Raw genomic sequence first — 12,110 nt, forward strand, 5'->3', positions numbered from 1 at the left:
AGGATAAATCACGGGAGATAGACGCCGTAATCATGAAATCGTCTCCGGGATGTCCATGAAAAATTGCGATTTTTATTCACATGGTATTGTTTTTCATGGTAGCGCTCATTTTCTTGATTTTAAATGTGAAAAGAGTTCAGGAAGGCGATCCTATGAGAACTACCGATAGTAATTGTAATTATGACGACTTTTTCACTGATTGCAATAACCCCGACTGCTATTATTTACTTTCCTCGTTAGTACGTTTTCCTGGTTAGTACGTTCATTTTTCGTGGTCCCTTCAGAAACGTACTAACCAAGTTCCACTGTATTGGATTTTGCTCTGATGTTTCTTAACTGACCGACTGCTGGTCACTTCTTCAAGGGAATGGACACCATTTCCTTGAAGAAGTGACAAACAATCGATCACAAAATGTCAGGACAAAATCCGATATCCCAGCATGTACGCACCAGTGCATCACTCTTTATCAATCATGAGCTGCAAATTGTTTTATCAAGAGATAGTAACAGTTTCTACATGTTTCTGCATTTTAAATTTGTATTCTGAATAATGTTTTTTTATTAACACGTTGCGTACGGATGGCGAAAATTCTCGTCATTTTTTCCCGAACGTTCCGGACGGATGACGAAGATTCTCGTCTTTTAGGCGCATCAACCTAAACAATTTTAAAGCGTACAATACGTATTCGTTAGTACGTTTTCAGTTGTTGTTCGTTATTCAAAATGAATTGATTCATCATAACATTTGATTGGGTAAAGTTCTATTTTAAACATTAGCTTACCCCGGTACGCAACGTGTTAACATGTGTGAATTTTAGGTTGTTTTTATGAACTTTTTTTCTACATTTTATAGCCCTGGTAAAGGTTCGAAAATAAACCAAGATGTTAGAAAGGCTTCATTTAATTTTAATTATTGCCCTACACCATAAAAAATATTTAAATTTGTATTCTAATGAGGCCCACAACCTGAAAAATGTAACCTCTAATCTCGCTTATTTTTATAATTACCTAGTTACTGATGTAAGTGAGCAATGAAATGGAACATGGTCAAATTGGCAAACATGCAGTACAGTGTTGTTGCACAATGTTGACCCGCTAAACTGTGTTATGTGACAAAAGACAAAAAAAAATCAAAGATGCACAAGAACCTTTCTTTGCTGCAATTGCTGCTGCATTTGCTGCTGCTGTTGTTGCGCATGTTGCTGCTGCATTTGCTGCTGCATTTGTTGCTGCTGTTGTTGCGCATGTTGCTGCTGTATTTGCTGCTGCATGTGTTGCTGCTGCTGCTGTTGTTGCTGTTGCTGCTGGGACATATGCTGCTGTGGCTGCATCTGCATAGGGGCATTCTGTCCAACAAAAAATCAAAGACTCATTAACACAATTGTGAAGCACAATGAAAATATGATGCACTCATTAAAAGTCTTGCCCTGAAATTATAAAAGGACAAAAAAGAGCGACTAAATCAGCAATTACAGGAGATGGACTTACTCTGTGTTAACACAAGCAGAATTTGTTCTGTATGGGGCAGCAGAATTTCATCAACGTCCAGCTTTAAGGGCCAGTTTCACCAACGACAATCATTGCTTGATTTTTGGATCAAATCACAATGATCAAGTTTCATGATTGACAATCTGCGCTAATCAGGAGGGATAAACATTTCTTGATCAAGTTGATCATCATGGATTTTCTTTGATCAAATCATGATCAACCAAGACGGCTGAGATATTGTCATCATCTGACGAGGATTTGGAAGTAAACGTGTATGACACATATAAAGAAAAGCATTTTGAAATGAAATTTAGATGTTCCTAGCCTGCCGTTCATTTCGTTCAAGAGTGCATTCATAACAAGTTAGACAGCAGATATGGAAGGGATCATCCAATATCTTCCTTGATATAACTTTTAATTGCACTGAGATTCTATGTAATGAGAAGCTTTCTGGTAAATAGAGTAGCTTGAGCACACAGTATTTGAATTTAGTGGGTTTTCAACTTGAGAGTAACGAACATCGTAACTCAATGATTATCATCATGCTATCGATTTCATAGAAGGATTCTCTTTTAAAGAACAAAATATGAAAATAGAGCAATCTCTTTCTTCATCTGGACTAAGATCTACTTATATTAGCATTATAAAACACAAATGAATAAAATTAAAAGAAAAAATTGCTTGCTGGACTTTTTTGATTACTAATAACTTTGTAACGCTAGTCTGAGTTCATTTGAGTTAGGCCTGAAAATATTTACACCTAAAAGTACAGCTCATCATATAGCTAGTTGCTGGACTGCTAATCAAATGAAGAATACAGATAATGACAGATTATTTCAACTACTCTGATAGACTTTTTACTCCACAAATAATAAATTACCTAATGCATGGTTCCCATTCTAACGAAATTATAAAAGTCACGGTTTTTTCCAGGTTTTCACGGACAGTAGATAAGGCAATTTAGACAGAAATATTGATCCCTTAACTATCATCAGCCGCACATAAACTTAAAAATGTAAAAAATGCAACAGAATGAATGAATGCAAATGCAGCAAAAGAAGTGCTCTCTCTCATGACGTCACCTATCGATTGCAAAATTCAGGTCCGCCTAAAGATGGTGAGTGGGGAAATGGAGGGAGCAGGGTGGCAGGGAAGTGAAGAAGTACCTGATTTTTCGCCAGGCTTAATGGATACTTTACCGGTTACAGGTCTTCTAATCCCAGGCTAAAGGCCAATGTGTCGTCATGGCACACGGACCACAAACTGCTCTTCGAATACACGAGTGCAGATAAATGCATGGACAGTGTCTGCACGTGACATGGCCTTCAAACATGATCGAAATATTGATTTTTCTGTTGATTGGTGAATCGTAGTTTTACGATCAAGTTTGAGAGATTTCTAAGATTTTATGATGAAATTCAAGGATAATTCCAGTTTTTTTTTCAAGGTAGTCAAAATTCACGGCTTATTCACCGTTTTAAGGTTTTCATGGTTGAGTAGGAGATCTGCCGATGTGTGGGATCCTTAGGAACTGCTCTGAGGAGCAACTGTCCTGACATGACTGATTGATATTCTTACCATCCTTTTATATATTTAAACACTAATTAATACCTTATGTATAACATTCTTCATATCTCTATTTCCCAATAATTCAATAGTAATAGCAGTGGTTACTAAATGACATACTTGATATTTATGCTGAAAATAAATTTTTATAATTTATAAATAAATTGCTGAAATATATCTTACACATATGACATCTCACCGAATGAGCTTAAATGAAAATTTATTTTCACATTCAGGTTAATTTAACTGATAGTATTTAGCTGACAGTCATTTAATCTGCCTCAAGTGGCAATATAAATTTAAAGACTTAGGCTTAGGTATGAGGAGGCTATGGAGCACTCACATAAAGATCCAATCATATAATATTAAGGTTTAAATGTTTTTGCAGGTAGTCATTAATGAACTACCTGAAGTGAGTAAATTAAGCATCGGCAGGATAATAAACGAGGTGTCACCATGTATAGCAATGCTGTCCCTTGTCCCAATTCATACCATTTCCTAGTGGAAGAGAGGAATTGGTGAGGATGAAAGAAGAACTATTGGGATTTGGATTGCACTCGCATTCCAATAACTTCACCTGGAGGAGCAAATGTGGAGCAATTTACAAACAGGAAGTCCTATTTTTCTGTCAACGTCCAGGCAGTTTGCTCCCAAACGTTTTAATAGACAAATTTGGCGGTAACGTGGCCTGGGTCTGTTAACAACACCCAAATTTTTAATAATTCTCATTTGAGGGCTAAATTAAAAAGTGCAGAGATACCAGATGTTTATTCATTAGGTGATGGCGATTATCCCTGCAGGCCATACCTCCTAGCTCCCTTGTTACACCCTGTGAACAGAGGAACTACAACCTTGCGCACATGCGAAACCATACCCCAATTGAACATTGTTTTAGGGTATTGAATCCGAGGTTTCCTAGAGAATGAAAGTAAATACATCTATGCTCATCATTGTGGCCCCTGGGGTTTTAAACAACATTTCAATCTTGTTCAAAGAGGAGGAGCCCATTTAAGGTGCCAACGTGAATCGTCATCCTTTTGATGCTGTCAATCAACCCATGGCAGAGAGAAATGATCGAGCTGCATGAGCTGCTTCAACAAGCCTTACTAAATGGCATATTTTCATGAGTTTTCTTAAAAATAAATTATTTGTAAATGATAACCATAGGATGGTTCCTCTTGGTAAATGGTTTTCTTATATTTTTATATTTTACCTTAGTAAAAAAAAATAAACAGCAAATTAATCTAAAGATGGTAACTATTAAATAAAATTTTAAACCTGCACCATTCATTATAGAAATCGTTTGTACCTCATTTGACGGATAGTATTATGTACTTGGGATCCAGATTTTATGGCATGATTTTGAATAAATAAACCTAAGATTTGAGAAATAACGTTTATTTATTTTCCTTCAGTTTGGCCAGGGTAGCATTTTTGATCTCAATGTCTATTTTTTGATTTTCTAAAGCTAGTGCACTATTTTTCAGTTCATTTTGTAGGATTTCCATTTTTATTCTATGCTGTTCTTCTATTATTTCAAGTTGTCTACTGATAAAAGCAGTTTTTTTATTCGCCAAGCTTGCTGCTTCTTCTATTGTCTTTCTTTTGCGGGATGGTTGTTTGGGTGATGAAGTTGTGGAAGGACCAGCTCTATTGCTTTCAACTGGCTGCTGATTACAATCTTGAGTTGCGTTATTGGGTGTGAACGGAATCTCCGTTGTTGTTCCATCATTTTCACCGGAGAGTTCCTTCAGAATCTTAAAAATAAGAAAATAAAGGTTTTAATGAAATTTTCCTCAGTAAATTATATTAGAAATTATATGCTACAGAATGTATTTATTTTGAAAATTAATAATTCTGGAGGCCATTAATTTTTTGAAACTTACTTCAAAAATATCTCCCTCAGCCCTCACATCTGTAATGAAAGACGAACATTAATATCAAGCACACTCTTAATCTATGTCAATTTTTATGTCAGGGAAACTTATTCATCACTGACCATTCATGATGTATGCCTATTCGCAAATGACTCCGTAAAGTTAACGTGGGCGTATATCTATGCAATCCCTTTGAGCTCACATGGTATTATCATCACCAAAACTATTGCCAAAATAAATATATTCTACCCACCTTTATCACCGCTGAAACTTGCATCAGTGTCTGCAGGGTTCTGCAGTGAATCCAACTCCACTTTGACCATTCCTCCTATTCCCTCCTCCTGGCTATTTCGTCCTGGTTGATAACTTTCTCCCCCTGTCTCGTATCTTTCCATCTGAAATTTAAAGTATTTCACTATACAGTCTCTCTTAAAGATAACTTCATCACTGCAACTAAATACAATGATCTTTAAGTGACGCATGCGTAGCTCCTCACCTTCTCATCGCCCGCTATCTTCTTTGCCCGATGTTTCATATTGTCATAGCAGTTTTTTAAGTGCATCAACGTCCTGACAGCATTAGTGTCCCTCGAATTGAAGGCAACACTTACAATTTCCCATGCTTTCTTCTTATTATGGTATGCAGTAGCATCTGATCTTTTGTTTTCTGTAGTATTTAAATAAGTTTCTACTAGATCTGAGAGCAGATATTTCTCAGCTCAGAGAAATTATTGGCTCGAGTTGCAGACAATTCGATTTTTAAACTTGAATGTAGTGGTCGTCACGTAATTCAACAAATGCTGTTGTCATGCACTGAAGACAGCCAATAGGAAAACTACTAACAAATATATGAGAATAATAATGCTACCGATTGCTGACCAAGTAATTTTGATTATTGATCGAGGATCAAATGCTGGTGAAATTGATACAAGATTTCATCTCGAATCAGGGAATTGATGCCGATCAACGGATCGTCAATCAAAGATAGGTTCTTGAAACTGGCCCTAATGCATTTTCTAAGTAATTACTGACTGAAATTCAACAGTCGCAATTTTAATACAATTCTTCCTCCATCCCTTTCCATTCATGGCTTTCTGGCTCCATGTTTTCCTCATCCATTAGGCCCGTCCCTTTACATCCACCTTACAATACACCCTTTACATACACCTTATGGGTCACGGTACACTTCAATTCACAGATTATTAAAACTGGATTTAACTTGCCTTCATAGCTCTCAACACCAATTAAAAATCAATATGGAATCATACACAGCCCCTCAGAGCTCTGCATTTGCTGTGTGTTTTGTAGGGGATTTTGTAAAAGGTATATGTGACGATGTTGATGAAAATATGAACAATCAATGACACAAGCTTTCTTTTCAGGCCATCTCTACTGCTACTAAAATTGAAGTTGTTGAAATCATAATGATAGCAAATATCATTATCATGATATCATATTCATCTTGATAGCAAACAACTTTAGTTTTCACCTATGAATATATCCAATTTGCTTTAAGAGAGCGAGCTGCCAAGAAGAAAGTTACAAAAAATCTTTCCCCATTACGAATGAAAATTTATTTTCATTTAAATTAATAATAAATCTGTGAGCAAGTAACTTTTTCCCTCTCCTTGAATTGTATTCTATTTTGCACAGGTTATCCTTCCACACAGATTTTAAATTTGTTGAGAATACTCCAAAAAATTAATTTATTCATGTCTGAAATATTTTCAACCTACATTTACTGATTTTTTGATTTACTATGCTGAGATTTTACAAAATAAAAGATGTATAATACGATGAGGTGCCCTCCATGTTCAATGCCAATGAAGTGGAGTAAACCGGAAAAAGAGTTGCTTAACCCATATATGCCAGTGGGTCGTTTTCGACCCACGGGATATAAAAAATCCTAGTCCCTCTAATTTGAAGTATTTGTCTACATTGTTGTTATTTTCGTCTTACAGGGAAGCAAGTCATTCATTCCTGAAGTAATATTTCCAAGGATACATTTTCAAATCATTGTAATGTGGGCATAAAAAATTACTTCTCTTTACCGCGATTTTCGAATAACTTTGACGCACAATGTAACCAAAATTTTCAAGCTCAATCGAAATGACACGACATACTACAATACTTTGTACACTCAATTTCATTATTCCGCATTCAATTACCAAATTTCATGTCTCCTGTGTCTGCCACGGGTCATGATATTGGCGTGGGTCGTTTTCGACCCACTGGGCAGATAAGGCTAGTTTGTTGGGCAACACCAGACGTACTAGGTTGACCAGAATTCGAGCGTTCTCTTTGCTGAACTGCGATAAGATTCTTTTGGGGTGCATTAGTCCAAATAAATTTTGGCATGGCAAGGTTAGTATATAACTCCTAGAGGACATATTTTTATTTTATAAACATATTTTTTTCGTGAGCTCATTGACTAATTTATATCTCTAATTTAGTCGCAAACAGCTGACTACAACAGAAATACTTCACGAGCTAGAAGAGTTGGATGAAAAAGGTGTAAAAGATGAAGTATATATTTACATAACTCCTCCAGAAGATGGAAACGAAACATGTGAGGATTCCGGGGACGAAGAATGTAACGATCCTGATCGTCTTTGTGGCCGGCAGCTGCAAGCGGAAGGTGACTTCAACATTGACATTGAAGATGACCCTGGTGAAGTTGATGAGGAAATCAAATTCGTTGAAGAATCATCCCATTCTAAAAGGAGAAGGAAGTCAACCAAAACCCAAAACATAACACGGAGATGGGTCAGTTGTGATCTTACTACCCCTGTTTGTGATTCTTGGAGTACATGATTTATATCTCCACTGACTTTATCCTCGTCCAGTCACCCATTAGAGTTTTTCGAACTTTTTATTAATGACAACATCATTACGAAACTTGTTGAGTTTACAAACCAATATGCAGCAGCGAGGAATAGGTGTGTGCAGGTTTCCAAGGAAGATATGTATGCATTTTTAGGCATATTGTTTTTGTCCGGATATAACTGGCTCCCAAGAAGAAGAATGTACTGGGAAGAAAAGGAAGATGTCTACAATTCACTGGTGTCTAGAAGTATGAGAAGACACAAGTTTGAGGAAATATTTACGAGCATCCATTGTGCAGATAATAGTGCATTAGACATATCCGATCGTCTCGCAAAATGGCGTCCAGTCATTTGTGAACTCAACAAAAACTTTTGTAGATTTGCACCTTTAGAAGAATCAATTTCTATCGATGAGGCCATGATTCCATACTATGGAAGGCACGGATGCAAACAGTTTATTCGGGGAAAGCCAGTGAGATTCGGTTACAAGGCCTGGGTAGCTGCACTCCACCCAGGGTACTGCATCCAATTTGATATCTACCAAGGGAAAGTAAAGGAAAAAAGGGTTTTCACTTCATCAAGAGGGCTCGGTGAATCTGTGGTGATGGGGTTTGCTGAAAACCTAAAAAAAATATCCACTGCTGAATTTCTCCCTGTATTTTGATATTTTTTTCACTTCTGCGAATCTAATACACGAAATAACAAAATTTGGCTACGGTGGAACGGGAACTGCTAGAGTGAACCGAATTGATAACTGCCCCTTGCAGGATGTTAAAGTGTTTAAAATAAATGAGAGAGGTAGATATGACTGTCGTGTATCCCGGGAGGACAATATCAGTGCAGTTAGGTGGATGGACAATAACGTTGTCACAATGCTATCTAATCAGTTTGGCGTCGAACCTCAGCAGAAGGCATCGAGATATTCAGCATCCGTAAAAGGAAGAATTGAAATTCCACAACCCCACGTTATTGCCATGTACAATCGAAACATGGGTGGTGTAGACCAAATGGACAATAATATCTCTAATTACCGTATTGGCATTCGAGGGAAAAAGTGGTACACGCCCATATTTCTATGGATGATGGATGTATGCATGAGTAATGCATGGTGTCTCATCAGGACTTATGGTATGAAACTGGACAGTTTAGCTTTCAGAAGAGAAATTGTAATATCATTATTGAAGAAATATGGTACTCCACCACAACGAGCAGGACCAACAAGCAAGTTTGCACCTTTAGAGATAATCCGAACGAGTGGACTGCACCATATCATTCTCACAGATCAGCCAAGAAGAAGATGCGTTTTATGTCGTAGTAAAACAGTAAAATCATGCCATAAATGTTGCATTCCTTTGCACGATAAGTGCTTTGAGGAGTACCATAAAAATATCTCTTACTGTTAAAACTTAGAAGGAAATAAACAATTATTTTATATGAATAGTATCTTAAAATATATTTTTTTTATTTTAACAATTTTCCCAAAATAATGTAAGTTAATTAAAATTTCAATTAAAAAACAAAAGACAACAAATTGGAAATAATAAAGCAGTTGCACCTCAATAACTCTGAAGAGCCTATTGGAAAACGCTCCAATAGTCAATATCCTGAATGTGCTCACCAATGCCCAGTGGGTCGAAAACGACCCATGTCATAACTTTTAAACAAATGCTTCAACATTTTTTTCAACATTTTTTCTGTTGTCCAGAGGAATAATAATTTCGAAAAAAGTATATAAAGTTAAATTTTCATGAAAAAAATTAGTGGGCATAAATGGGTTAAGTGAGGAAGCACTGGAGCATCGAAGCAGCAATAGTGAAAAAAGTGAAACATTGGGTAGAGAGTGAAGCATCCATGTGGAGAGAAAATGGAACACAGAGAGAGTGAAAGTCGTATGCAACGACGAAAATTCAATGCAGCCCAATACAATTTTCAAAGCAAATCATGAAGGGAACGAAAAATTAGACTTTTGTTGAAGATACACAGCAAAAATATGATGGAAAAATCAGCATACAAGAGCCTTGATCCAGGTTCTCATGCTCAGGAGTTGCCCACTGTGACAACTGGACTGCGGTAGATGATAATGTGCCAATATTCTGAAGAGATTTTGTTAGAAATGTAATAACTGCAGCACTTCCAGTGAATTTTGGAGGCCATTTTTGGAACTTATCTCCATACTTAAATTTTATTTCAGAATATTACTTGAGATACATGTTCCGAGTATGGGAAAAGTGTAAGAGCGTTGCATTGCCATACAGTTCTGAGCAATCCTATAAATTTCAGCAATCTAGCTAAACAGGAAGTGTTCAATATTTGAGTTGCAACATTTTGCTCAGGAGGACAAACAAGAAAAAGAATTGAAACGTGGTACAAATGAATACAGGGAGGAATGATAGGAATAATGGATTCATAGCACATCGTCGGTCCCTTCAACTTCATTATAAGTGGGGGACACTGATTGATGAAAATACTAAATTTAAAATAAATACAGTAGACTCTCACTATTAAGATGTTCGCAGGACTGAAAAACCGGAGGTTTGTAATAACGAAGTTCGTATGAATGTTTCTTTTCGGAATCATCGGGAAAAAACTGTATTTAATAAACAGAAATTTAAATTATGGGGAAAAATATATCAACAGTAAAATTCGCTTCAGTTTCTCAACAGAAGAATGCGGCAAAACGCAATCGAGGGTTGATATTTTCCCGAAAACAGTAAGACCCATATATGAACTAGATGCATTCCTAAACCTTGTTCTTAAGTTGATAAACCTACAATACGGCCGCCGAGAGTTGTCCAATGGCACGCAGAATGGTCTAGGTTGGGGTAGGGGGCAAGGTTGCCAGGTAAGAAAGGGAAACGCCTACAAAGGGTTCTGCGAAGAAAGGAGCCAGAAGGGACACATAGCGTGAAGGACCCAGAGGAAGAATCACTTGTTTTGGCGATTCGAAGAAAGGGTTTGTTTAGGTGGATCAGGCTTATTTTGGTGCCCCTTATGCATATGACAACATTGTGAGATGAGGCGAGGGTGCGTTTGGGGGACAGCGATTGGCTGTAAACTGTGTTGGCGTGGGGTTATCCACCCCTCCTATTGTGCCGTTATCGGGTAACTCTCGCCAGCCGGACTGTATGAAAGGCATTGAGAAGTACAGTTATCCTACAAAATGCAACACTGCATCACAATCGCGCCCTAACTCACGATATTAAGAACTGATTTAGCTGGGCGTGCGACGCTGCTGGAGCCGAAAAAAATCGCTCCTTGCGGCAAGAAAGAACGGGCGAAACGCTGAACAGTTTCTAAATTCACACCGGATTCAATGATACTTTGTCCAGATCGTTCCCACGGTAAGAGTTCCTCTACGCCCAGCCAAACCGCGTAGCATCGGCCAAATCGATAGGCGCCAAATTTGAAATTTGAAATTTTGAATGCTCGTATCCCTGAAAATTTGTGAATCGAATATGCGTAGGAAGAGGACTAACTGTGTCTCATTTACGAGCAGTTATGAGTGGGTCACCATGACTCCATAGGAATAAAGCTTATTGTATGATGCTGCATGTACACTGAATAAAAACCATAATTGACGCTCTTGGGCACAGTACACGAGAAGAACTTAAACACGGCTTGATTATTAAAACTTAGCGTAGTGAATATCCATCTAAATGCCTTTGCTTATGCGTGGAACTTGGTAATAAAATTCATTTTATAGCCACCGGGACCGGGACTGAGATTCGTAATTTTGTAATAACGAAAATTTCGTAATAACGTTTCTTTTACTATAGCTTGGATAGCTTTTCATCGGGACCAATGATTTGCTTTGTAATAACGAGAACTTCGTAATAACGTGGTTTGTATTAACGAGAGTCTACTGTAATACCTGTACTCTAATTGGTACAACGTTGCAACGTTCAACATTTTAATTATTCCATAGGGTGAATTATTGTAACTAAATATTTAATAATTGATACGTTAATTTTGTTATTCACAGCTCTCCATAAATAGATATAGAAGAGGCAAAGCTGTGGAGAATATGGAAAAAATTATCAAAACAGCAATGAATCAAAAATTCAAATACAGTAATTAAGCTACCAGCTTCTAGCATTTGTACCATTCAGTTAAATACTAATAAACTCTTCAAATATTGGATTAGATCCACTTTTGGTACATATCCAAGTACACAACAATAGGCAGGTGCTATCCCTCCCAGACTCACCTGAGGGGGTCCCGTCATGCCCATCCCAGGACCCATCTTGGCTTGGTGTGGAGCCATGGCGCCAAGCCCTGGCTGCTGCTGCTGCTGCTGCCCGCGCACCTGGTGTCCCATCGACTGCAGCACTGCAAAAGAGCAAGCAATGAGCATC

General features: G+C 37.5%; 2 protein-coding genes across 2 annotated transcripts in view; one reads left to right on the plus strand and one right to left on the minus strand.

Moving 5' to 3' along the window:
- Positions 1–12,110, minus strand: part of LOC124155542 (mediator of RNA polymerase II transcription subunit 15) — a 72,442-nt gene that overhangs the window by 32,978 nt on the left and 27,354 nt on the right. The window contains exons 6-10 of the mRNA XM_046529453.1: positions 11,963–12,084; positions 5,185–5,326; positions 4,941–4,969; positions 4,458–4,811; positions 1,149–1,346 (exon numbers count right to left, since the gene is read on the minus strand). Coding sequence (XP_046385409.1) covers positions 1,149–1,346; positions 4,458–4,811; positions 4,941–4,969; positions 5,185–5,326; positions 11,963–12,084 — 845 coding nt within the window. The remainder of the gene's footprint in view (positions 1–1,148; positions 1,347–4,457; positions 4,812–4,940; positions 4,970–5,184; positions 5,327–11,962; positions 12,085–12,110) is intronic.
- LOC124156401 lies at positions 7,267–8,982 on the plus strand. The gene is made up of 2 exons (XM_046530942.1): positions 7,267–7,294; positions 7,384–8,982. Exons 1-2 carry the CDS (start codon positions 7,287–7,289, stop codon positions 7,742–7,744), a joined length of 369 nt encoding a protein of 122 aa, XP_046386898.1. The 5' UTR covers positions 7,267–7,286; the 3' UTR covers positions 7,745–8,982.

Source organism: Ischnura elegans, chromosome 1 (assembly GCF_921293095.1).
Source record: "Ischnura elegans chromosome 1, ioIscEleg1.1, whole genome shotgun sequence".
NCBI lineage: Eukaryota > Metazoa > Arthropoda > Insecta > Odonata > Coenagrionidae > Ischnura > Ischnura elegans.